The 25,948-nt window shown below is 45.6% G+C and overlaps 1 protein-coding gene across 2 annotated transcripts in view; it reads right to left on the bottom strand.

Moving 5' to 3' along the window:
* The window catches only part of TTC12 (tetratricopeptide repeat domain 12), a 191,041-nt gene extending 165,293 nt beyond the window's left edge, over nt 1-25,748 (bottom strand). The window contains exons 1-3 of one of the 2 annotated variants that reach the window (XM_066606914.1): nt 25,715-25,748; nt 7,848-7,910; nt 1,000-1,169 (exon numbers count right to left, since the gene is read on the bottom strand). In XM_066606914.1, coding sequence (XP_066463011.1) covers nt 1,000-1,169; nt 7,848-7,899 — 222 coding nt within the window. In that variant the 5' untranslated portion in view covers nt 7,900-7,910; nt 25,715-25,748. Of the gene's footprint in view, nt 1-999; nt 1,170-7,847; nt 7,911-19,518; nt 19,631-25,714 lie in introns of those variants that run through there. The other variant, XM_066606913.1, reaches the window with a different exon arrangement.
* Between the last annotated feature and the right edge of the window lie 200 nt (nt 25,749-25,948).

Below are 25,948 nucleotides of genomic sequence, written 5' to 3'. Positions count from 1 at the left end.
TATGACAACAGGACTCAGTTGGTGGTTGTTGAAGGCACAATGACTGCCCGCCAGTATGTGCACAGATTGAACACCCTGTTGCCATACTCTTCCAGACCACTATCCAAAAAGGCATCTTCCAATAGGATAATGCCCATCCACTTACTGCAGCCTTCATAAGACACAACTTGTAAGGTGTCATGACCATGGATTGGCCCACACAGTCCCTAGATTTATCCTCAATAGAGCACATCTGGAACATCATAGGTAGATTCATTACATCACATATGCACCCACCCACCACAAGCTGTACAATAAAGGACTGCACAAGTCATGCAGGCATGGAGAGACATACTCCAACAAAATATGCAAACATTTATTGATTCAATGCCTGCAAGGATCCAAGAGTGTACAGCTAGTCATGGGGGGACCCTTCTTATTGAAACCTATACCAAATCATAAGAAACTTTGTCTAATTCATTCAATTTGCCATCATGTATTCTGGGTATGACTCTGTACATATCTATCATGTTTCATGAAATTCCACCAATTTCTTCTGGGTGCGACACTTTCAATTTCACCAATGTATTAAGAAAGTAACCAGATGATAATTTAGATTAAAAGAAAAAAAAATTGTGTTCAAGGTAGATAGTCACTTTAAATAGGATATCCAGGCAATAGAAGAACATGATCTCAGGCCACTGCTGTTTACCAGAAAGATGCTTTCTAGAGCAATTAAACCCCTTTGGCTTTGCACATAGCCCATGCTGATAAAAATACATACAAGCATCATCTAAGAATAACTGTGGCCAACTTGGAAGAATGAAACAGGGCCCCAGTGAAAAGCAAATTAGCAGTAAAACAAGAGAAAGGATGGCACCAGGTAATATAACTCCACCCCCTCCGGTCCCTGGACAAATGGCGTCCATGGAACTTGAGGGTCACTTTAAGAATTAAAGAAAAAACAACTTTTAGTAGTATACAGTATGACAAGAAAAGCCAAAAGTAGATGAAACTTACAGATGGAAGAGTTGAACTGCAAGATATGTTAAAAAGTGTTCGGTTAGTCTTGGTTCTGATTCCTTTATCATCACCTTCCTTCTTTAAATCATCAAGTTTTTGATCAGCTCTTAAAATTGCCTTTTCTTGAGAAGATGCGTCTTCAGAATTTAGACCTTGTAAAATATCAGCTGAAAAAAAAATATTTGAAATTGAAATGTAAATTTAATTTACAAGCACAAGACCAAACATTATTTGCCATTACTAACTCAGTAAAAATACAATTGCACAGAACTCTGATTATTCATTCGATGATGTTGTCTAAATTCTGCCTTATCTCTAATGTCCACCTGATCCCGTTTTATGGGACGCAAATAAAAAAAAAAAAACATTACTATCATGTCACATTTATTATGTGTGTAAGTAGGTAAGTATCTGGCTCAATTATGTCTTTATGTGTTTGAGGGTGTTTATTATTGCTACATACTCTGATTGGGTCCTAATTACCAGTGGGGTATCACAGGGGTCAGTATTGGGTCCTATTATTTTTAATATATTTATTAACAACATTGTGGAGGGATTGTACAGTAAAATATCAATATTTGCAGATGATAAAAAAAAACATGTACACACTGGTGTAACTATAGAGGGTGCAGGGGATGCGGTTGCACCCGGGCCCCGGAGCCTTAGGGGGCCCATAAGGCCTCTCCTCTCCATATAGGGAGCCCAGTACTACAAATTAGGCATTATAGTTGGGGGCCCTGTTACAGGTTTAGCATTGGGGCCCAGGAGTTTCAAGTTATGCCCTTGTATGTAAAGTATTTAACACGAGAGGACAGTATACGGTTGCAAATGGATCTGGATAAGTTGGGGGCAGAAAAGTAGTAGATGAGGTTTAACACTGATAAATATAAGATTCTGCACACGGGTAGAGGAAGTACATGTCACCATCACACACAAAATAGGAAACCACTGTGGAACACTGACACGGAAAAAGACTTGGGGATTTTACTTAAAGGGGTTGTCTCGCGCCGAAATGTTTTGTTTTTTTTTCAATAGGCCCCCTGTTCGGCGCGAGACTAACCCAATGGATGGGTTAAAAAAAAAAAGATATATTACTTACCCGAATCCCCGCTCTGTGACGACTTCTTTCTTCCTTCTCCAAGATGGCCGCCGGGATCTTCACCCACGATGCACCGCAGGTCTTCTCCCATGGTGCACCGTGGGCTCTGTGCGGTCCATTGCCGATTCCAGCCTCCTGATTGGCTGGAATCGGCACACGTGACGGGGCGGAGCTACGATGACGACGCGGGACCAGCTCTCCGGCACGAGTGGCCCCATTCACAAGGCAGAAGACCGGACTGCGCAAGCGCGTCTAAAAACGCCAGAAGACAGCGAATTTAGACGGATCCATGGCAACGGGGACGCTAGCAACAGAGCAGGTAAGTGAATAACTTCTGTATGGCTCATAATTAATGCACGATGTATATTACAAAGTGCATTAATATGGCCATACAGAAGTGTATAACCCCACTTGCTGCCGCGAGACAACCCCTTTAACTGTAAGTTTAACGGCAGCAACCAGTGTCAGGCAGCCGCTGCCAAGGCAAACAGGATCATGAGGTGCATCTAAAGAGGTCTAGGGGCACATGACGAGAATATTGTTGTTCCCCTGTACAAGTCATTGGTCAGACAGTTTTAGGTACCGGTACTCAAGAAAGACATCAGAGCTTGAGCGAGTACAAAGGTGGCAACTAAAGTAATAAACAAAATGGATGGACTACAATATCCAGAGAGGTTATCAAAATGGTTTTTCTTAGTAAAAAAAAAAATAAAGGCTGAGGGGGTGACCTAAGAATTATGTATAAATATATCAGGGTGCAATACAGAGATCTCTTTATACCCAGGACTGTAACAAGGGGGCACCCTCTACAGCTAGAGGAAAGAAGATTTCTACATCGACATTGAAAGTGGGTCTTTACTGTTAGAGCATTGAGACTATGGAACTCTCTGCCTGTGGGGATGTGGAGATGGGGAACTCACTAAAAAGTTCGAGAGGAGCCTGGATGCCTTTTTTGAGTGGACTTCAGAAGGGTCGGTGATCCTGGGATTATTCTTATTGCCAGATTGGAGTCAAGAAGGAATTTTTTTTTGCTAAAATTAGGAAAATTGGCTTCTACTGGGTTTTTTTTTTCCTTCCCCTGGATCAACAGGTGTGTGTGCATGGGGGAAGATGGGGGAGGATAACAGGCTGAACTAGATGGACATATGTAGTTTTTTTCAGCCTTACACACTATGTTACTATGTGTTTTAGACACTTTTTTGTACCTCACTAAACTACGGGTGTGGCTTAAAATGCGACAATATGCTCCAAAATTTTGCTGCATAATATTGGTGTGAATAACCAACTAATGGTAGTTGGTTAAATTCAGACCAATTAGTTACTTTTATCTGTTTTGTACCAGTGGGATAAAAACAGACAAAAGTAACTAAAATGTCAAGCACCCAATTTATTATCCAGCATGAGCCACAGGGATAAATTTGGTGAATCTTCAGATTGTCTGTCCTACATTTTCATAGTCTAACTATAAGGGCTCATTCACATGGACGTCAAAATCACACAGGAGTTAGCTACGCAAAAAAAAAAAAAAAATCGCGACTAGAGAGAATTTATATTTTTCATACCGCCGGCACAACTTCTTCAACTCACTACATACATCCATGTGACATTCTTTAGCAGCGCTATGGGGTGCATAACTCCTTTACCCTCACACAGACATTGTTTAGCTAACTTTTTCTCACTTTCCCCTTTCTCTCACTTGTTTAGCTCTTTTGGACGCAGCTAAGCTCCCTCCCCCTCCCTTTTTTTCCTACTCCTGTAGAAGTCTTTGGAAGCTTCTATTTTCAGCTCAAAGATAGGTGAATACCTATTTTTGCTCGCAGGGAATTTCAGTCGCTGATGTATTTATTTAGGTGTAATTTTTTTTACACAGCTTAGAATTGTTCATCTGAACATTTCCGTAGGAAAACATTGGTTCCATTAGTCGCATATTTTTTTGTGTGTGTAACCTAGCTGCATAACATTGTCCATGTGAATGAGCCCTAAGGCCTTATTCACACAAGCATTTTCACGCAGCAATTTTGCCATGATAAAATATCAGTTGAAAAATCGCTACCATATGAAGCATTGGATTTCAATACATTCGTTTACATGGGTGATTTTTAGGCACGTGAAAAAAAATCGAAGTAAAATCGTCAAATTGTTTTCAGTCGCCAATTTTACTCGCAGCGTGAAAAGATAGTTCAAGACCTATCTTTTGACAAAAAATGCTGGAGAATCCCATAGACTCCAATGGGAGCAGGAAAAAAAAAGGGAGGAGGGAATTTACTTGCGTTTGGCGCTCGAGAAAAGAAGACAGCTGGCTCTATTTTAGCTATTTAAGCTAATAGAAGACATTCTGCCAACTAATGGAAATCCGTGCTGCAGCATTTTTTTCATACGATACACTCGTGTAAATAGATGAGTAAACGCTAATTTTGGGATTGGATTATGACTTCTCTTCTTTATTGAGATTTTCTGCAGTGTGCGGCCAGCATTAAAAAAAACGCACATGCTCATATGAATGAGGTCTTAGATAAGATTAATAGATCTTTCCAAAGTGTTAAGGCCAATTTACATGGTGCGATGATCTCTCATCACTTAAGCGACAGGTTGAGTGACAGTTTTGAGTTATCATCTTTGCTTAACTCTAAGTAGCTAATTAGCTACTTATGAGTTATGCAGGCAGAGAGTGATACTGCCTCAATAGCTCAGAGAACAATGCAGCTGTTTTGAATATGCAAACAGCTGTAGTGTACTCAGCCCTTTCAACTAGTGTCCCACTGAGAACTGCCAGCGGGATACCAGTTGAAAGAATGCTATCAGCACCACCCACTGAGATAACAGTGTGTGGTGCTGATGAGGCTCATCACCCATTTCTAGCTGGCTAGAAATGAGCGATGAACGAACAGTGCATGAACAGTGCACGAAGGCCATGCATTTAGACGCAACGATTATTGCTCAAAAGACGGATTTTGAGTGAATTTTGAGCAATAATCTTTGTGTCTACATCGGCTTTTACTCTGTACACATAAGTATGCCAGGGACTGGTGGAGAAAGGGATAATTAGTTTATTCAACATTAATCATGCTGAGCTTTAGGGGCCAAAGGTGGGGGGACGCAATCTGAAATCAGTGCCTTGAGCACAAAGAGAGCTTGCTCTATCCCCTAGTATAGCTGGCCATTTACTGTACTTTAGATGGATAAAGGCAAAAGAGAGCATTCCCCTAATGAATATGCCAAATACATAACTATTTTTTTTGCAATTTTGGCAACTAGGCGTATGGATCTGTAGTGCCCTTAATTAGGGCATCATATTAAGGAGACAAATTCAGGGTTGCCATCCTGATTTATTTATTTTTCTGCACAACATATTAAAAATCACAGGCAGCCAACATTTTTATGAACACATTGGCAAAACGTAAGGAATCATAAAATTTATAAAAGAGGTCTACAGCCTGAATACTGACATGAAGATATTAGTAGCCTTTACTGTGAACTGTGAAATGATAATTACAGTCACCATAGCCTGCACAAAAGTCTTCAGCTTCATAAAATAATCACAGACACATCAAATTATTTTGCAGACTCTGAAGGAGCCATTTATAACAGGGTGGCAGGCTGCCTCTGCTACAAATAGTGTAAAGCCAGCCCCATTAAAGTCAATGGACAGACTGCAATATTAAAGTTAGAGCTCAAATACAGGCAGTGACTATCATTTAAGCCATTATACTCTATGGACCTGTCTGAGCATGCTCAATAGGAATGTGCTGGAAACTTCCAAGAGGCTCTAAAAAACTACATGAGGAGGTTGAGCCGAGCAGTGGTTGTTGTTGGTGGAGAGTTCAGAGGAGACAGTTCTGCTGTGCTGATTGAACTGTTGCTGGGGACTGCTGGTACTGAAAAGTGCTGCTGCCAAGAGCCTCTGGTTCAACAAGCAGCCATTTCGCTTAAATTCAGGAGCCATTTCCCCACCATAGAAGGGGACTCCCAGGGACTATCTAAGAGGGTAGTAACCAGGTCGAGACTCCCTCTACTATGACGATTGTGAGGATGATTCACTTCAGCTATTCATCAACAGAGACACAGCCATCAGAAACATAAGAGACCGGTCTCTTGCTAGTAATATGGATGGCTACTTTATAGAGTGTACTGCTCACAAGACCCTGATTACTTTTGACTGAGACAAGTTAGAGGAGCAGCTCCTTCAAAGAACTGTGGCTAACAAACTGATTGAGTTATGTTGTTCGTGTCCACTAAGTTGTACACTTAACGCCCATTTACACGGAGCGATGATTGCTCAAAAATCGCTCAAACGACAGTTTGAGTGACAGCTTTGAGCGATCATTTTGCATAAGCTATTAAGTAGCTACTCAGCTACTTAATAGCTTATTAGCATGCAAATAAAGCCTTTAGCTGAATGCAGTTAATAGCCAGAAGGCCCTTATCTGCATTCAGCTCCTTTGTTCTCTAACGGGTTAAATTGCTGAAAAAATGCTATCAGCACTACCTGCAGAGAACTCAGAGCGTGTGGTCATGATAAGACCGCACAATGATTTTTAGTCTGGCTTGAATTTAATGATCAACTAGCAGTGCACGAAAAGTGCACGATGCCCGTGCGTTTAGATGCAACGATTATCGCTGAAACGATCACTTTGGAGCGATTTTTGAGCAATCATCGCTCCATGCAAATGGACCTTACTGGGAGGTTCAACAGTTATAATAGTGATATCTTTGATTTCCATGTTGATCTTTTGGTGTGTGACATTTGTTTGTGAATATGTAAATATGTTTGTGTAAAGTGAAGTTATTCTAAGTCTAGCATTAGACAGAAGTACCAGTAGCTGGTAGTACGCAGGTAGCTAACTACTTTTTGGTTGTTATGCTGCTATCCTGGAGTCAATAATTTTTGGTTTTTGCTCCCACATCTCCTTATTCTGCATCATATCCCAAAAGAACCCAGGTGTTTAATTGCCGTGACAAGTTAACTCCTTGACATAACCCTGTGTATAATGCTCCAAAGTGTTATACATTTCAGAGTACATATTCATCCTTGCTGCTAAGGACACTATACTGTGTCGATGTCCATAATACTCTGTATAGTCTATAACCAGCATATAACCTATAAAAACGTGCATAAATAGTGTAGGGGGGGGGGTCCTTTAACAAAAATCTAAATTAAGTGACTTTCAAGTTTTGTTCATAGTACCAGACATCTAGGTTATTGGGTTAGAAAATGGTGGTGAGAATGTCTGAAATCTCATTAAAGGGATTGTGCCAGAATATCAAGCTGATTGGTGGGGTCTCACCACTTAGAATCCTGCTGATCTCATGAACGGGGTTCCTGTGTCCCTCGTCCTTGACTCTGCAGGGTTGCTGCACCCTCCACAGTGAGGAGGTGACCGAATGGAGCATTCGTTGTGCAAGTGCAACGGCACTCCATTCACTTTCAATGGTACCTGCTCAGGCATTTCCGTGACTTCCATTAAAATTAATGGATCACTGACTGTGTGTGCTTGTCCAGTACTCCATTCAAAGTGAAGTCACTGTAGGGGGAGAAATGACCCTAGCACTGACAGAAGAGCGAGACACAGGGCTCCTATTCTCAAGATCAGTGGGGGTCTCAGGGGTGAGACTCCCATCGGTCAGCAAGTTACTCCCTCTCCTGTGGATAGGGGATAACTTGATATTCTGGATAAATCCCTTTAAGAAAATGCTCCTAAAGTGCTATACAGTGTGATTAAGTGGCTGATTAGAGTTCATTAGTTACAGATCTCATCCACATCCTTCAAGAAGCACTCTAGATCTTGATCTTTGGACATTTCGCTGAGCTCTGGAAAGAAGAAATACAGTAGTAGTACATTGCAGAAAAGCCAGTTGTTCACAATTACAGTATATGGATAAAGAAATTTGCAGTTTTAAGATAGATACTAGTTTGTCAACCCAAGGGCCAATTTAGACAGGTGTATGGATGAAGGTAGAACATGCAATATCTACTGCCCCCAACGCTCAGATCATGAATGCGCCTGCATGTGCTGTCCAATGCAAATTTCACCCAAAAGTCTTTGGGCAACTCTCAAACGCTTGTTTGAATGAGCGTTTAATGTCTTCATTAGAGCTGAGCGAGCATACTTGTCCGAGCTTGATGCTCGTTCGAGTATTAGGGTGCTCGAGATGTTCGTTACTCGAGACGAGCACCACGCGGTACTCGTCTCGATTAAACGAGCACTGACCATTGAATTCAATGGAGCCGGCAATACAGCCGGCTCCATTGAAAGCAATGGGCTGCCGGCGAGCGCGGGATGAATTTTTGGGAAGGGCTTAAAAATATAAGCCCTTACCTGAAAATCATCCTAAAATGTGTAAAAATAAAAATTATGTCAGCATTAAGATCATTCTCCTGTGCCATAGCTGTAACAGCTGGGGCAGAGAAGAACGATGTTAGCCCATCGAATTCAATGGAGCTGGCAATACAGCCGGCTCCATTGAAAGCAATGGGCTGCCGGCGAGCGCGGGAAGAATTTTCGGGAAGGGCTTAAAAATATAAGCCCTTACCTGAAAATTATCCTAAAATGTGTAAAAATAAAAAAATAAAAATTATGTCAGCATTAAGATCATTCTCCTCTGCCACAGCTGTAACAGCTGTGGCAGAGAAGAACGATGTTAGCCCATTGAATTCAATGGAGCTGGCAATACAGCTGGCTCCATTGAAAGCAATGGGCTGCCTGCGAGCGCGGGATGAATTTTCGGGAAGGGCTTAAAAATATAAGTCCATACCTGAAAATCATCCTAAAATGTGTAAAAAAAAAAAAATGTATACTATTACTCACCTTTCCGCTGCAGCCCGAGTTCAGCTGCGTCTGGCCGGCAGTTCTTCTGAACTGCTCTGAGTAGTATTCAGCAGCCGGGGATTTAAAATCCCCGCCTGCTGAATGAGCTGGCTCTGATTGGTCACAGCCTCACCATTTAGAGGCAGCTCTCACTCACACCCATTCATGAATTCATGAATGGGTGAGTGAGTGCTGCCTCTGATTGACTCAGCGCAGGGACCAATCAGAGGCAGCACTCACCCATTCATGAATGGGTGTGAGTGAGAGCTGCCTCTGATTGGTGAGGCTGTGACCAATCAGAGGCAGCTCATTCAGCGGGCGGGGATTTTAAATCCCCGGCTGGTGATAGATCAGCAGTTCAGCATCACAGTGCAGGGGACAGCAGGAGAAGACGCGGCTGTGCCCCGGCAGCTGAAGGGAGGTAAGTATCTATTTTTTTTTTTTGCTTTTTAAATCACTTTTAATTCATTTCCAGGGAATGGCTTATATGTAAAGCCCTTCCCTGAAAAAGAATTCAGGTGTGCAAGCAGACCATTGTCTTCAATGGAGTCGCCGGCAGCAGCAGCAGCTCCATTGAAGAGAATGCCTGAATTTTTATTCTTTTTTACACTAAAATCTTTCTTTTTCAGGTAAGGGCTTATATTTTTAACCCTTCCCGAAAATTCATCCCGCGCTTGCCGGCAGCCCATTGCTTTCAATGGAGCCGGCTGTATTGCCGGCTCCATTGAATTCAATGGGCTAACATCGTTCTTCTCTGCCACAGCTGTTACAGCTGTGGCAGGGGAGAACGATCTTTATGCTGACAGTGGGGGGGGGGGGTCTCACTCTTGCCACTATTGTGGCTTAATAGTGAGACCTCGGAGCCCGAAATGCAGCCCTGCATGTTGCTCCTCGCCTGCCCTATCCATTTCTGTGTTTTTTACATGACTTTGGTGATTTGCTAAGATTTTCACAAATGAAAACCTTAGCGGAGCACCAGTCATATACAAAAATGCTCGAGTCGCCCATTGACTTCAATGGGGTTCGTTACTCGAAACGAACTCTCGAGCATCACTGAAAGTTCGACTCGAGTAACGAGCACTCGAGCATTTTGGTGCTCGCTCATCTCTAGTCTTCATCTTTTTCTTATTTGATGAATTGCAAAAAGGCATTCCAATTTGTAAAAACCCTGGGTAATAACTCCATTTAGGCTTCAAAAGTTAAATTGCAGCTCACCAAGATGGTCTTTCCACCAGATGCCTCACAATTCTATCCACTGAATGGCTTTCTAAAGTGCCAGTTAAGGTATGGAAGATAGTAGCCTACCGCACTGTATGTGGCAAGCTAAGTATTAACAGAGTACTCCCCTATGTATATCCACTTAGGTACTCAGGAGACTAGTAATAAGCCAGTGACACAACTCCCTAATCAGACATCAATTATAGTATAGATGTAGCAAGCGCCACCATTATCGCACTGGCACATCATGGAAATAGTTCATTGTGCCAACACTCTTTGCGTAGTGTGACAGTCAAATATAGTCATGGCAGTGGCTGCGATATGCAAATAGTATAGAAATGGTGGGGCTCTTGCTTAGCACACCAGAAATAATGCTGGTGCTTCCTTCACACTTGTTCATTGGGTAGTTTTTTTTTTATCCTAAAACACCAGCAGTTTATTACCCAGGACATGTGGTTTTTACAAGTGTTTTACGGGTGCCTTTTTATTTACACATTTTTCGGGTGTTTTTTCAGCTTTTTTCTTACAGAGAAAAAAAATCAAAACCTAGTGTGAAAAAAATGCATAGTGAATAGAGATGAGCGAGCACCAAAATGCTCGGGTGCTCGTTACTCGAGACGAACTTTTCGCGATGCTCGAGGGTTCGTTTCAAGTAACGAACCCCATTGAAGTCAATGGGCGACCCGAGCATTTTTGTATATCGCCAATGCTCGCTAAGGTTTTTATTTGTGAAAATCTGGGCAATTCAAGAAAGTGATGGGAACGACACCGAAACGGATAGGGCAGGTGAGGGGCTACATGTTGGGCTGCATCTCAAGTTCCCAGGTCCCACTATTAAGCCACAATAGCGGCAAGAGTGCCCCCCCCCCTCCCAACAATTTTTACTTCTGAAAAACCCTCATTAGCAAGGCATACCTTAGCTAAGCACCACACTACCTCCAACAAAGCACAATCACTGCCTGCATGACACTCCGCTGCCACTTCTCCTGGGTAACATGCTGCCCAACCCCCCCCCCCCCGCACGACCCAGTGTCCACAGTGCACACCAAAGTTTCCCTGTGCAGCCTTAGCTGCACTCATGCCACACGCTGGCCTCATAGCCACACCACCCTCATGTCTATTTATAAGTGCATCTGCCATGAGGAGGAACCGCAGGCACACACTGCAGAGGGTTTGCACGGCCAGGCAGCGACCCTCTTTAAAAGGGGCGGCGCGATAGCCCACAATGCTGTACAGAAGCAATGAGAAATCCAATCCTGTGCCACCTCCATCAGGAGCTGCACATGTGGGAATAGCAATGGGGAACCCATGTGCCACACACTATTCATTCTGTCAAGGTGTCTGCATGCCCCAGTCAGACCACGGTTTTTTATAAATAGTCACAGGCAGGTACAACTCCGAAATGGGAATTCCGTGTGCACCCACAGCATGGGTGGCTCCCTGGAACCCACCGGCGGTACATAAATAAATCCTATTGCATTGCCCATCACAGCTGAGGTAACGTCAGGTTTAATGCAGGTGGGCTTCGGCCCACACTGCATGCCCCAGTCAGACTGGGGTTCTTTTGAAGTGGACACATGCAGTTACAACTCCGTGTGGACCGACAGCATGGGTGGGTCCCAGGAAGCCACCGGCGGGACATAAATATATCCCATTGCAGTGCCCATCACAGCTGAGGTAACGTCAGGTTTAATGCAGGTGGGCTTCGGCCCACACTGCATGCCCCAGTCTGACCGGGGTTTTTAATACATAGACACTGGCAGGTACAACTCCCTAATGTGAAGTCCCTGTGGACCCACGGCATGGGTGGCTCCCTGGAACCCACCGGCGGTACATAAGTATATCCCATTGCATTGCCCATCACAGCTGAGGTAACGTCAGGTTTAATGCAGGTGGGCTTCGGCCCACACTGCATGCCCCAGTCAGACTGGGGTTCTTTATAAGTAGACACATGCAGTTACAACTCCGTGTGGACCGACAGCATGGGTGGGTCCCAGGAAGCCACCGGTGGTACATAAATATATCCCATTGCAGTGCCCTGGACAGCAAAGCTAACGTCAGATTAAATGCAGGTGGGCTTTGGCAGTACATAAATGTATCTCATTGCAGTGCCCTGCTCAGCAGAGCTAACGTCACATACAATACAGGTGTGCTTCGGCCCACAGTGCATGCCCCAGTCAGAGTGGTAATATGTACCTTAACAGTAACCACGTTGGTGGGAATGTGGTGGCAACTGCGGACCTAGTAGCGCGGTTTTATTTAGTTGGTTTTCGGAATGTGGCCATGATTAAGTGGGCCGTGGCGGGGGGATGGTGGGGGGGCTCTCTTGTTGTGTCGGTAAAGGTGAAATTCTTGGACTGCCACCAGACGGACCTATGCAAAGGTATTTGCCAAGAATGTTTTCATTGTTGGAGGAAGAGGGGGATGTTTTTGAGGCACTACGTGTCCTCTCCACGTGTCCTCTGCACCTTAACAGTAACCGCGTTGGTGGGAAATGGCCTCGCCACCATCATGTCTTTGGGAAGCCTCCGTTTCCACACCCCAGTGACATAGCATTAGCAGCGGTATAGGTAGAGCCCAGAATTAGTAACATTTCAGCGGTAGCATTAGGGACAGGCCCCAGTAACATATCACTAGCAGCATTATAGGGGGAGCACAGTATTAGTTCCATTTCAGTAGTAGTAGCAGTCCAAACAGGCCCCAGTAACAATTCCGAAGCAGCAGTATAGGGGGAGCACAGTCTTAGTTCCATTTCAGTAGTAGTAGCAGTCCAGACAGGCCCCAGTAACAATTCGGAAGCAGCAGTATAGGGGGAGCACAGTCTTAGTTCCATTTCAGTAATAGTAGCACTCAAGACAAGCCCTGGTAACAATTCCGAAGCAGCAGTATAGGGGGAGCGCAGTCTTAGTTCCATTTCAGTAGTAGTAGCAGTCAAGACAGGCCCCAGTAACAATTCCGAAGCAGAAGTATAGGGGGAGCACAGTCTTAGTTCCATTTCAGCTTGAATTAGTAGTAGTAGAGACAGGCCCCAGTAACATATCATTAGCAGCAGTATAGGGGGAGCACAGTATTAGTTCCATTTCAGTAGTAGTAGCAGTCTAGACAGGCCCCAGTATCATATCACTAGCAGCAGTATAGGGGGAGCACAGTATTAGTTCCATTTCAGTAGTAGTAGCAGTCTAGACAGGCCCCAGTAACATATCACTAGCAGCAGTATAGGGGGAGCACAGTCTTAGTTCCATTTCAGTTCCTCCTTAGTTCCTCCTCCTCATGCTCCTCCCCCTCCTCCTCCTCCTCCTCAATGAGCTGAGATATAGACAGGAGGGTGCTCTGACTATCCAGCGACATACTGTCTTCCCCCGACTCCGCTTCTGAGCGCAAAGCGTCTGCCTTTATGCTTTGCAGGGAACTTCTCAAGAGGCATAGCAGAGGAATGGTGACGCTAATGATTGCAGCATCGCCGCTCACCATCTGGGTAGACTCCTCAAAGTTTCCAAGGACCTGGCAGATGTCTGCCAACCAGGCCCACTCATCTGTAAAGAATTGAGGAGGCTGACTCCCACTACGCCACCGATGTTGGAGTTGGTATTCCACTATATCTCTACGCTGCTCATAGAGCCTGGCCAACATGTGGAGCGTAGAGTTCCACCGAGTGGGCACATCTCACAGCAGTCGGTGCACTGGCAGATTAAACCGATGTTGCAGGGTCCGCAGGGTGGCAGCATCCGTCTTGGACTTGCGGAAATGTGCGCAGAGCCGGCGCACCTTTCCAAGCAGGTCTGACAAGCGTGGGTAGCTTTTCAGAAAGCGCTGAACCACCAAATTAAAGACGTGGGCCAGGCATGGCACGTGCGTGAGGCTGCCGAGCTGCAGAGCCGCCACCAGGTTACGGCCGTTGTCACACACGACCATTCTCGGTTGGAGGCTCAGCGGCGAAAGCCAGCAGTCGGTCTGCTCTGTCAGACCCTGCAGCAGTTCGTGGGCCATGTGCCTCTTATCTCCTAAGCTGAATAGTTTCAGCATGGCCTGCTGGCGCTTGCCCACCGCTGTCCTGCCACCCCGCGTGACATCGACTGGTGGCGATGTGCTGCTGCTGACACATCTTGATTGCGAGACAGAGGTTGCGTAGGAGGAGGGTGGTTTAGTAGAGGAGCATAAACCGCCGCAGATACCAGCACTGAGCTGGGGCCTGCAATTCTGGGGGTGGGTAGGACGTGAGCAGTCCCGGGCTCTGACTCGGTCCCAGCCTCCACTAAATTCACCCAATGTGCCGTCAGGGAGATATAGTGGCCCTGCCCGCCTGTGCTTGTCCACGTGTCCGTTGTTAAGTGGACCTTGGCAGTAACCGCGTTGGTAAGGGCGCCTACAATGTTGCGGGAGACGTAGTCGTGCAGGGCTGGGACGGCATATCAGGAAAAGTAGTGGCGACTGGGAACCGAGTAGCGCGGGGCCGCTGCCGCCATCATGTTTTTGAAAGCCTCCGTTTCCACAAGCCTATACGGCAGCATCTCTAGACTGATCAATTTGGCTATGTGCACGCTTAACGCTTGAGCGTGCGGGTGCGTGGCTGCGTACTTGCGCTTCCGCTCAAACATTTGCGCTAGCGACGGCTGGACGCTGCGCTGAGAGACATTGCTGGATGGGGCCGAAAACAGCGGAGGTGAGGGTGTGGGTGCAGGCCAGGAGACGGTCATGCCTGTGTCCTGAGAGGGGGGTTGGATCTCAGTGGCAGGTTTGGCCACAAGGGGAGAGGCAGTGGTACAAGCCAGAGGCGGTGAACGGCCTTCGTCCCACCTTGTGGGGTGCTTGGCCATCATATGCCTGCGCATGCTGGTGGTGGTGAGGCTGGTGGTGGTGGCTCCCCGGCTGATCTTGGCACGACAAACCTTGCACACCACAGTTCGTCGGTCGTCTGCACTCTCAGTGAAAAACTGCCAGACCTTTGAGCACCTCGGCCTCTGCAGGGTGGCATGGCCCGAGGGGGCGCTTTGGGAAACAGTTGGTGGATTATTCAGTCTGGCCCTGCCTCTACCCCTGGCCACCGCACTGCCTCTTCCAACCTACCCTGCTGCTGCACTTGCCTCCCCCTCTGAAGACCTGTCCTCAGTAGGCTTAGCAAACCAGGTGGGGTCAGTCACCTCATCGTCCTGCTGCTCTTCCTCCGAATCCTCTGTGCACTCCTCCTACGGACTTACTGCCCTTACTACGACCTCACTGATAGACAACTGTGTCTCATCGTTATCGTCCTCCTCACCCACTGAAAGCTCTTCAGACAGTTGCCGGAAGTCCCCAGCCTCATCCCCCGGACCCCGGGAACTTTCCAAAGGTTGGGCATCGGTCACGACAAACTCCTCCGGTGGGAGAGGAACCATTGCTGCCCATTCTGGGCAGGGGCCCGAGAACAGTTCCTGGGAGTCTGCCTGCTCCTCAGAATGTGTCATTGTAATGGAGTGAGGAGGCTGGGAGGAAGGAGGAGCAGCAACCAGAGGATTCAGAGTTGCAGCAGTGGACGGCGTAGAAGTCTGGGTGGTCGATAGATTGCTGGATGCACTTTCTGCCATCCACGACAGGACCTGCTCACACTGCTCATTTTCTAATAAAGGTCTACCGCGTGGACCCATTAATTGTGAGATGAATCTGGGGACCCCTGAAACTTGCCTCTCTCCTAATCCCGCAGCAGTCGGCTGCGATACACCTGGATCAGGAGCTCGGCCTGTGCCCACACCCTGACTTGGGCCTCCGCGTCCTCGCCCGCGTCCATGTCCTCTAGGCCTACCACTACCCCTCAGCATGGTGTATTATGAGTAGAGCAGAAACAGAAGGCTGTAATTAAATGTGCCGCTTATTGGCCTGTGGTTGGAGGCTGACTTCGCTTACGGAACGCACAGCAGAGCCAGGAAACAATTTTGCGCACGCCTGTAGTGAGACGTAGGTGCGTAGGACTGAGCTAGTGGAATTCACAGCGCAGAAGCAGTCAAGTCGCCAAAGGGCAGTGGTACGCCTTAAGTATTTGGCTTCCCTTTTTTTAAATGGTGAGCTGAAACACCAGACAGATACTGTATGCAGTGTATATATTGTATACTCTTTCCCTCTGGCGCTATGACGGAGGTGATGTAACGGGCACAGCAGAGCCAGGAAACAATTTTGCGCACGCCTGTAGTGAGACGTAGGTGCGTAGGACTGAGCTAGTGGAATTCACAGCGCAGAAGCAGTCAAGTCGCCAAAGGGCAGTGGTACGCCTTAAGTATTTGGCTTCCCTTTTTTTAAATGGTGAACTGAAACAGCAGACAGATACCGTATGCAGCGCATATTATGTTCACCGTTTTCCTCTGGCGCTATGACGGCAGTGATGTAACGGGCACAGCAGAGCCAGGAAACAATTTTGCACATGCCTGTAGTGAGACGTAGGTGCGTAGGACTGAGCTAGTGGAATTCACAGCGCAGAAGCAGTCAAGTCGCCAAAGGGCAGTGGTACGCCTTAAGTATTTGGCTTCCCTTTTTTTAAATGGTGAACTGAAACACCAGACAGATACTGTATGCAGCGTATATATTGTATACTCTTTCCCTCTGGTGCTATGACGGTGGTGATGTAACGGCACAGCAGAGCCAGGAAACAATTTTGCGCACGCCTGTAGTGAGACGTAGGTGCGTAGGACTGAGCTATTGGAATTCACAGCGCAGAAGCAGTCAAGTCGCCAAAGGGCAGTGGTACGCCTTAAGTATTTGGCTTCCCTTTTTTTAAATGGTGAGCTGAAACACCAGACAGATACTGTATGCAGTGTATATATTGTATACTCTTTTCCTCTGGCGCTATGACAGCGGTGATGTAACGGGCACAGCAGAGCCAGGAAACAATTTTGCGCACGCCTGCTGTAACGCTTAGGTGCATATTAATTAGGACTACTACCCCCAGCAGACATGCAGTACACTGAAGACTGTCACAGGCAGCCCAAAGATAGTATTTTTCCCCAATTTTTTTGAAAAAGCCCACTGCCTATATAGACAGTATATCTCTTTCACCTTTCCCTCTTTCCCTGCCTCACCAGTACTGCTCCTATACTCTGTACAATGACTGCAGACTGAGGACGCTATGGTCTGCACGCCCGATATACAAAAAGAAAAGAATTGTGCAACACTGCTAAAAGCAGCCTCAACAGTACTGCACACGGTCAGATGTGGCCCTAAGAAGGACCGTTGGGGTTCTTGAAGACTAAAATAACACCTAACACTCTCCCTATAGCAGCTACAGCAAAACAGCACTTTCCCTGATCTCTGTCACCATGCATCTGTGGCGAGCCGCGGGAGGGGCTGATTTTAATACTCTGGTGACACCTGATCTCGCCAGCCACTCACTGCAGGGGGGTGGTATAGGGCTTGAACGTCGCAGGGGGAAGTTGTAATGCCTTCCCTGTCTTTCTATTGGCCAGAAAAGCGCGCTAATGTCTCAGAAATTAAAGTGAAAGTAACTCGAACATCGCGTGGTGCTCGCCTCTAGTAATGAGCATCTCGAACACGCTAATACTCGAACGAGTATCAAGCTCGGACGAGTACGTTCGCTCATCTCTAATAGTGAACTTCCCATTTCCCAATTTATCTGAAGTTAACATATGGCTGCAGGGTTTTTTTTTACCACCAATAATGCTGCAAACAATGCCCCGAACAATGCCATTAAAAATGTGGTATTTTTCCGAAAAGTGAAAAATGTGTGAAACCACTTTTCTCGTTACTTTTAATCAGAAAGCCATGACGTACGTACAGATGTAGGAAACTTTAAAATTACACTTTACAAAAGCCATTGAGAAAGTTGAGTTAAAAAAAGGTTGTCTGGTTACAATGGACTTTATAAAAATCAGAGTCAAATGGGTTAAAACAATAACACAAACAAATACTTACCCTCCTCAGCCCTGGTGATTCAGCACTGCCAATCAGAGGCTGCACCGTCGCCGTTTGTTCTGCTGGCATCAGTGCTCACATTCTGGGCACCATGATGCCAACAATTTGGAAGTGTTACACATAGGGGCATAGCTAAAGGCTCATGGGCCCAGGTGCAAAAGTTTTATCTTGGGCCCCCCCAACGTCTCTTAACCCTTTCCAATCCAATTTGTATCTTGGTTTACCTTGGGGGCTTACTCTTTTTCTGCCATTATACAACGGCGCTACATGCTGGCTAAAGCCAGTACTGCATGAGGTGACACGTTGGATAGGCTCCGACAGCAAAGAGGCTGGCAATATACAGTAAGGAAACCCCGATGGACGTCTTCCAACATCGGAGCTGTACAGCCTTAAATCATAATGTCTTCAGAGGTCAGACAGTGGATTGGAAAGGGTTAACCCTTTAACATAGAGGCGTAACTTGAAGCTCCTGGGCCCCAAAGCAAAACCTGGAACAGGGCCCCCAACAATAATGCTCTAGTCATACTGGGCTCTCTATATGGGGAAGAAAGACCTTATGGGCCCCCCTGAGGCTCCTGGGCCTGGGTGCAACTGCATCCCCTATAGTAACACCAGGGGTGACACTGCAAACTTTGATTGGCAGGCCGCTGTCATCTGACTTCTGCTGTCATCAGAGACCAGATGAATCCCGGGACTGCAGTGCTGGATCACCAGGACAGAGGAAGGTGTGCCCCTTTGTTTTATTGTTTTAACCCTATGTTAAATTTTCGTTTGAAACTAGATAGCTTCTTTAAAGTTTGCTGCAAATGTGCATTAATGCATTAAGTGTCAAATAACCTTTACTACATCTGTACATATTTTCCTTCTTCAAGGTCGTCTCTGACAATAGAAAAGGAACCCTATATACACACACCTCTAACACCCCTTGCAAAGAACCAGCTAGCACAAGTGATTTACAGCTATGTGATACTGATGAATTGTCAGAGGGAATACTCAAATTGCACAAAGCTCCTTGAGGACTTGCTAAGCACCGATTGCTCAGGACTTATTATGATTTGTTACAAAATGACAATATAATGTTTTAGATGTCAAACTTAATATGAAATGTAGAAGAAGCATGAGTGACTCCAGACATGGCTGAGAGAGCAATTATAGTCCTCAGCACCTGGGCCTGAACAGATGTAGTTATTTGTCTGCTCCTAGTTAGAAAACCTGCAGCGAAAAAAATTGTTGTTTTTTATTTGTCCTCAGTGTTGGGTCACACGTCACATATGTTGAATGGTCCAGCGCCTGGTGACATAGCTCCGGGGCAATGTGCTATAATTGATTTATAGTAGTACTGTGGAATGATTGCCCATTAATCAAGGCAACACTTTTAACTCACATCAAAAACAGTTTACAATGTATTTATATTGGGTAGTACACACAGGGAGTAAAAAATACTTAACCCCTCAATGACTAGAAATGTTAAAAGCTCCATACACATTTGATTATAGTTACCTAAAACCACCAATTTCAGCGGGACTGAATGACTCTTGCTCTGTATGGGAGATTCTTGACTTTCCCTAGACAGTTGATGTTCAGGGAAAGAAGGATTAGACATGTTGAACGGACCAAATATAGGATTGAGAAGGCAGCTGTTAGGTGGATACACAACTGGCTGAGTGATCGTATTTAATGAGTGGTCATAAATGGCTGCACATCCAATTGGAAGAATGTGTCAAGAGGGGTACCACAAGGCTCTGTCCTGGGCCCAGTGTTGTTCAACATTTTTATAAATGATCTGGAGAAGGGAATTGATGGGAAACTGATCAAAAGCTAGGAGGGATAGCTAATAGAGATGAGCGAACGTGTCCGTTACGGACACATCCGCACCCGGACACCCGCTTTGCCGAACACTGCAGTGTTCGCGCGTAAGTGTCCGGGTGCCGCCGGGGGGCGGGGAGATGCGCGGCGGCGCGGGCGGCAGTAGCGGGGAACAGGGGGGAGCCCTCTCTCTCTCCCTCTCCCCCCCACTCCCCGCCGCACCCCCCCCGCGCTGCCACGGCGGCCCCCGAACTTTTTCGCCCGAACACTGAAGTGTTCGCAAGGTTCGGTGTTCGGGCGAAAAAGGGGCGGGGCCGAACGTGTTCGCTCATCTCTAATAGCTAACATTAGGGAAGAGAGGGAGAGTATTCAAAAAGATCTAGAAAAGCTTGAACAGTGGGCGGCAAATAACAGAATGGTATTTAACATGGAGAAATGCAAGGTCCTACATCTGGGCAAGAAAAATGAAAAAAAAGCACATAGAAAATGGGAGGAATTGGGCTAAACAGCAGTACATGTGAAAAAGACTTGGTTATACTAATAGATCATAGACTGAACATGAATCAACAATGTGATGCAGCAGCCAAAAAGACAAAACACAATTATGGGATATATTAAAAGAAACATAGTCTAGATCACGTGAGGTCACTATCCCCCTCTATTCTTCCTTAGTCAGACCTCATCTGGAATATTGTGTCCCCACTTTAAAAAAGACAGACAAACTGCAGCAAGTTCAGAGAAGAGTTACCAGGATGGTGAGCAGTCTGCAAATCATGTCCTATGAGGAACGGTTAAAGGATCTGGGAATGTTTAGCCTGTAAAAAAGTAGGCTGAGAGGAAACTTAATTTAATAGCTGTCTACAAATAGCTTAAGGGTTGTCACAGTGCAGAGAGATCAGCCCTATTCTCATTTGCACAAGGGAAGACCAAAAGCAATTGGATGAAACTGAAAGGGAGGAGACACAAATTAGGTATTAGAAAAAAACTTTCTGACAGTGAGAGTGATCAATGAGTGGAAAAGCTTACCACGGGAAGGAAGGGGGGGGGGGGGGCGGGGAGTTTTCCTTTAATGGAAGTCTTCAAACAAAGGCTGGACAAATATCTGTCTGGGATGATTTAGTGAATCCTGCATTGAGCATTGGATTCCAATGTATTCATTCAGATGAGGATATTGGTGACTGAAAATGCTGACCAATTTTATACGGCACGTGAAAAGATAATCCTTGCCCTACATTTTGGCGAGATACGCTGTAAGCTCCCATAGACTCCTATGGGAGCTGGGGGAAAAAGAGGAGGGAGTTTAAATGCGTTCAATGCTGGGAAACGAATAAAACTGGCTCTATTAAGCATCAATAGTCATTCCAAGAATTCATACCGTCCGAAGGATTTCCATGTTGCAGCGTATCTTTTCACCAATACGCCATAGCCGCCCATGTGAATGGACGAGAAATTGCTAATTAAAATTGGGACTTGATCGCAGCTTTTCTTTTTTCATGAAATTTTTTGCCGTCATTGGCCAAGCGTAAAGACACAAACGATCGCGTGAAAGAGGCCAAAGAAACAGAAGAATTTGAGTAAGTCTACATCCACAGAATATTTCTAGTTAATTCTCTAAGATGTTTAGAACAACCTCCCTACTGAGATGCTTCAAAAACTGTGTGCAAGTGTACCTAGAAGAACTGTTTTGAAGGAAAATGGTGATCTCACTGAATATTGATGTGATTTAGGTTTCTCTTCTGTTCATTCACTTTGCATTTTGTTAATTGACAAAAATAAACTATTAAGGGTGGTTTCACACCTGTGTTTGCTCCGTTTCCGGAGGATGTAAAGCTGAAATTAAACGATCATTTTTTTCCCCATCGATTTCAATGGCTTTTTTTTTTTACTGAAACAAAGCTGTATGATAAATGTGGCGCATCTTTGGCCACTTTTGTCTTACTTTACCCCTTTTATTGGTTGACATACTTTGGACTGTAAACCATATGCTATGGATCTGTTTCTGTATGGAAACTAACCAATGGTGTGGATTTATAAATCCACATCATATCACTTTCTGCAGTGGATTTTCACAGCAAATTACATTTTTTTGCCTCACACTATTTTTGCTGTACAATGTAGAGGGATCAAATCAGCAATGAATCTGCAGCAAATCTGCAACAAAATCCACATTACATGTGGATTACTACAGATTGGCGTAAAATCTGTAAGTAAATTTGGAGTGGATTTTTCCGCTACGTCTGGAGTCGGCTAAATAGGCTACATTTTAGTGTATATATTACACCTGCAGAAGCCGGACCCCTCACAACTCACTAACATAACTCGCAAAAAAGGGAGCCAAAAATGCACCATCTGCTAAACTGCAGGGCAGGTTCAAAAACCATAGATCCTGATAGCATGCAGAGAGCCAGATTGCAATAGGAGCAAGATAAATGTTTAATGCAGGCTAATATGCAGCCACCCAGCTCAACCCATTCCAGATTGGGTAGGGGTGACTGCTAACAAACATAGTCTGCACATATAAACTGATACCAAGGATGCCAGCCATAGATATGTGTGACACACCATATAGGAATGCTACTCCTACTGGCAAAGTAGTGGATTGCCCTGTATCACCACAGTGATAAAGAATCAGGAGCCGGCGGGGGAGAGTGGGGAGATCTCCCTCTCTCCCGCCCGCTCCCCGCCGCAACTCACCTGTCACCCGCGCTGGCCCCCGAATCTTTAGAGACGAGCGGGTAGATACTCGGCTAAGGCACTACTCGCTCGAGTAATTTGCCTTAGCGAGTATACTCGCTCATCTCTATTAATAAACTATCTTGTCACCTCCCTTTTTTCCCCCTTAACCAGTGAGTTGTAGTTAGTCTCGTGAGGGGGGAGGAGTTAGAGAGAGAGAGTGCCGAGATGTAGTCGGTGGAGGAGGATGTGTCACCGTGAGGCTGAAGTTGACTTATGCTTCTGCCCCGCAGAGCCTTGGGCTTGTCTCAGACTCACGTGATACATACACCAATAAACAGGTCTAGAACTTGAAGCAATAGCTTGTAGTAGTGCCAGCTGAGAAGTGTAGCTGAACACTAAGGGGAAAAAAAAAGAAGTGGCGAGGAAAACGCTGCGTCAGGAGAGTACCCCCAGGATCGTCTAATCAGATAACTTGGACTGAAGACACCTAGGAACGGGAAAGGAGGTGCCTCTTAAAGAGACGTGTGAGGGTATGTGTAACAGAGATAAATTCAAAGGAAGCCTGCTAGAAGTCCTGTGTCTGAACTGTCATCTTACTGTACTCTTGGAAAATGAAGGTTGGATTCCGTGAGTAAAGGAAACCGTGTACCTCCGGTTTTGAAAATTAACTTTGTTTGTGGATGAGGAGCTATCTTTGGGAAAAGAGGTACTGGTGTCACGTGACAACACCGTTGAGATTACCACCATTAACATTTTGCCTGTTCTGTTTTTGAACCTGCGTGGGACTGAGCTAGGCCCTTGCCGCCATTGCCAAGGGAAGATCACAGAGCCACCCATGACAACCATGGGGAGAACATCCACGTGGTCTCCTCCATAACAGCACGCCTCAGGCTCTGACACTGCAAAAGCAAATGGAAAGCCCATTTTGTTTTTCTTTACATTATAGTCAATTGGTGATGGAACTGAATGAAAAGGTTGACATTCCATTTCATTTTTGTTTTTCCGTTTAACTCATTAAGGACGTGGTCTATTTTGGCCATAATGACAGGATGATTTTGGCGGGATTTTCATCTCCAGTTTCCAAAAGCCATGCCTTATTTTTTTGTTGACATGGCCATATGAGGGCTTGTTTTTTGAGTGGCAAAGTGCAGTTTTTATTGGTACCATATTTGGGTGCACATAATGTATTGTAAAACTTTTATACATTTTTTTAGAGGGCAGGGAGAGAAAATATTAATACTGCCATTTTTTTACACACTGGTGTGAAAATCGCCTGAGATTTGCACATTGTGAGTCGTGCAAATCTCACAGAAATATGAAGCTCTTTCTTTTGAATGGCTTCATACAGATGAGCGATGTTTTCCTGTGTGGCACCGCGATGCAATGCTATGTGGATGCTATGAGATCGCTAATTGTCCTCAATGGGGCCTGTGACAGCAGTGCCGACCCCATTGAAAGCAATGGGATAACTCTGTGATCCTCTGCAGCAGATGTGATTGCCACCGTGGGGGATTTCCTTCATCCCCGAAATGATGCGCGGCTGTTTTCACATCGTCTCACATCCACGGGGCTTTAACATGGTGGCAAGTGCGATATCGGGCCGTGATTCGCATGCCAGTGTGCAGGAGTCCTTAGGCCTACTTTACACGGCCGAGAAAATTATGCGAGATTTGTGCATTGCGAGATGCGCAAATATGAACCCTATACACATAAGCAATGTTTTACCGCATGGCACCACGATAAGTTGCATGTTCTATCTGGCTGCCTGATCTGGCATTGCAGCCCCATTGAAAGCAATGGGAGAAACTCCGCGATCCACTGCTGCCGATGTGACAGCCGCGCCGGCGGTTCCCTGCATTCCCCCAGTAATGTGAGGCTGTTTTCACATGAAAATGCCTCACATCCACAAGGCTTTCACATGGATGTCAAGTGTGATATGGGGGGCAAGATTCACGGCCCCATATCGCAATCGTCCGTGTGACATTAGCGTAATTTAAATTGATGACAGCATGTAAGGGGTTAAGAGCTGGAATCAGTGTTCTCATCATGGCATGTAAAGCGCCTGCACCATCCACGAGATGTAGGTTCATGTCCTGTTGCGTTAAATACCACCCTGCCAGGACGTAAACGTACATCCTGTGGCATTGAGGGGTTAAAGGATCAATTTTTAACCCTTTGCAATCCAATTTTGGATTCAGGGTTTCCTAGGGGGTTTTCTCTATCTGCCATTATACAATGGCGCCATCTGCTGGCTAGAGCCAGTACTGCGGTATGGGACATGCTGGAAAGGCCCCTGACAACAGAACGGCCCGTAATATACAGTTAGAATACCCTGCCAGATGTCTTCCGATATCAGAGCTGTACAGCCTTCAATCAGAATGTCTTTAGACATCAGAGAGTGGATTGGAAATGGTTAAATGAGCACACGTAAAAGGGAAAAAAAGACATCAGACCAGACAGATGTAAGCAGAACAAACCAATAGAAATAGTCAATTTCTTCACAGATCTGTTAAAATTACGAAAACTATTTGTCCGTTTAGTTATGTTTTTTTTAATGAAACCGGAAAATTCGATTTAAAACGGATCTGTTAAAAATGGAAAACAAAACACTGATGTTAACAAGCCTTTACATCACTAGGTGACATACAGCGGTAGCCCGCAGCGGAATCCGCTCTGACCCCGGCCAGTGACCCTGCGTATCTGGTCTTTTATGTATTGCAGATGACCGCAGCGGATCACCGGATCACCATCGGTCATGCGCAGCCCAGATTCCTTTTTAATACCTGTCTTTCCCGCTTCATTGCTAGGCGATGACACTGGTGCCTGTGGCCTATCCACAATGTTAATTGCAGATGGGCTGCAGGTCAGATGGCTTCCATTGACTTCAATGGAATCCGTCCGTGCAGAGCCCGCACAAAAATAGAACATATTGCGGTATTTCCTCCACTCGCAGAAGCAACTTGCGAGCGTGCAGGAATAAGCGATTTTTCCATAGCCTGTTCCGAACGGTATTTGTTGCAGATCTTCTGTGTGGATGTCGACCGCGGATTCTGCAGCCGGCATAAGCCATTTGTAAGAAAAGAGTATTGCGCTAAAGTCAGTATTACAGCCTCATGAAACTGGCCAATCATAATCTGCAGCCAAAGCTAAAAATGAGACTCCACATAGTGTAATGGAAAGTATTAAAGCCTGGAATCATTATAATGTCTTTTACCTGAAGCAGTAGGTGAAGTGGATCCCGGCCTGATCAGTGCACACTGCTGGGCTGGGATCTTTGTTGCCTAGCAACATGTACACAGAGCTGCGGTTTAGGATTACACTGCACTCCCCTCAGGCACACCCAGCTGTGTTACATGGAGATGTTTGTCACACTAGTGTCCTGCAGACTGGGTAGAATTGGTGATTTATTGTGATCAGTAATTCCACCATTGTTTTTGGGTTTTGTTTT

Source organism: Eleutherodactylus coqui, chromosome 6 (assembly GCF_035609145.1).
Source record: "Eleutherodactylus coqui strain aEleCoq1 chromosome 6, aEleCoq1.hap1, whole genome shotgun sequence".
Lineage (NCBI taxonomy): Eukaryota > Metazoa > Chordata > Amphibia > Anura > Eleutherodactylidae > Eleutherodactylus > Eleutherodactylus coqui.
This window is presented reverse-complemented; position numbering and strand designations above follow the sequence as displayed.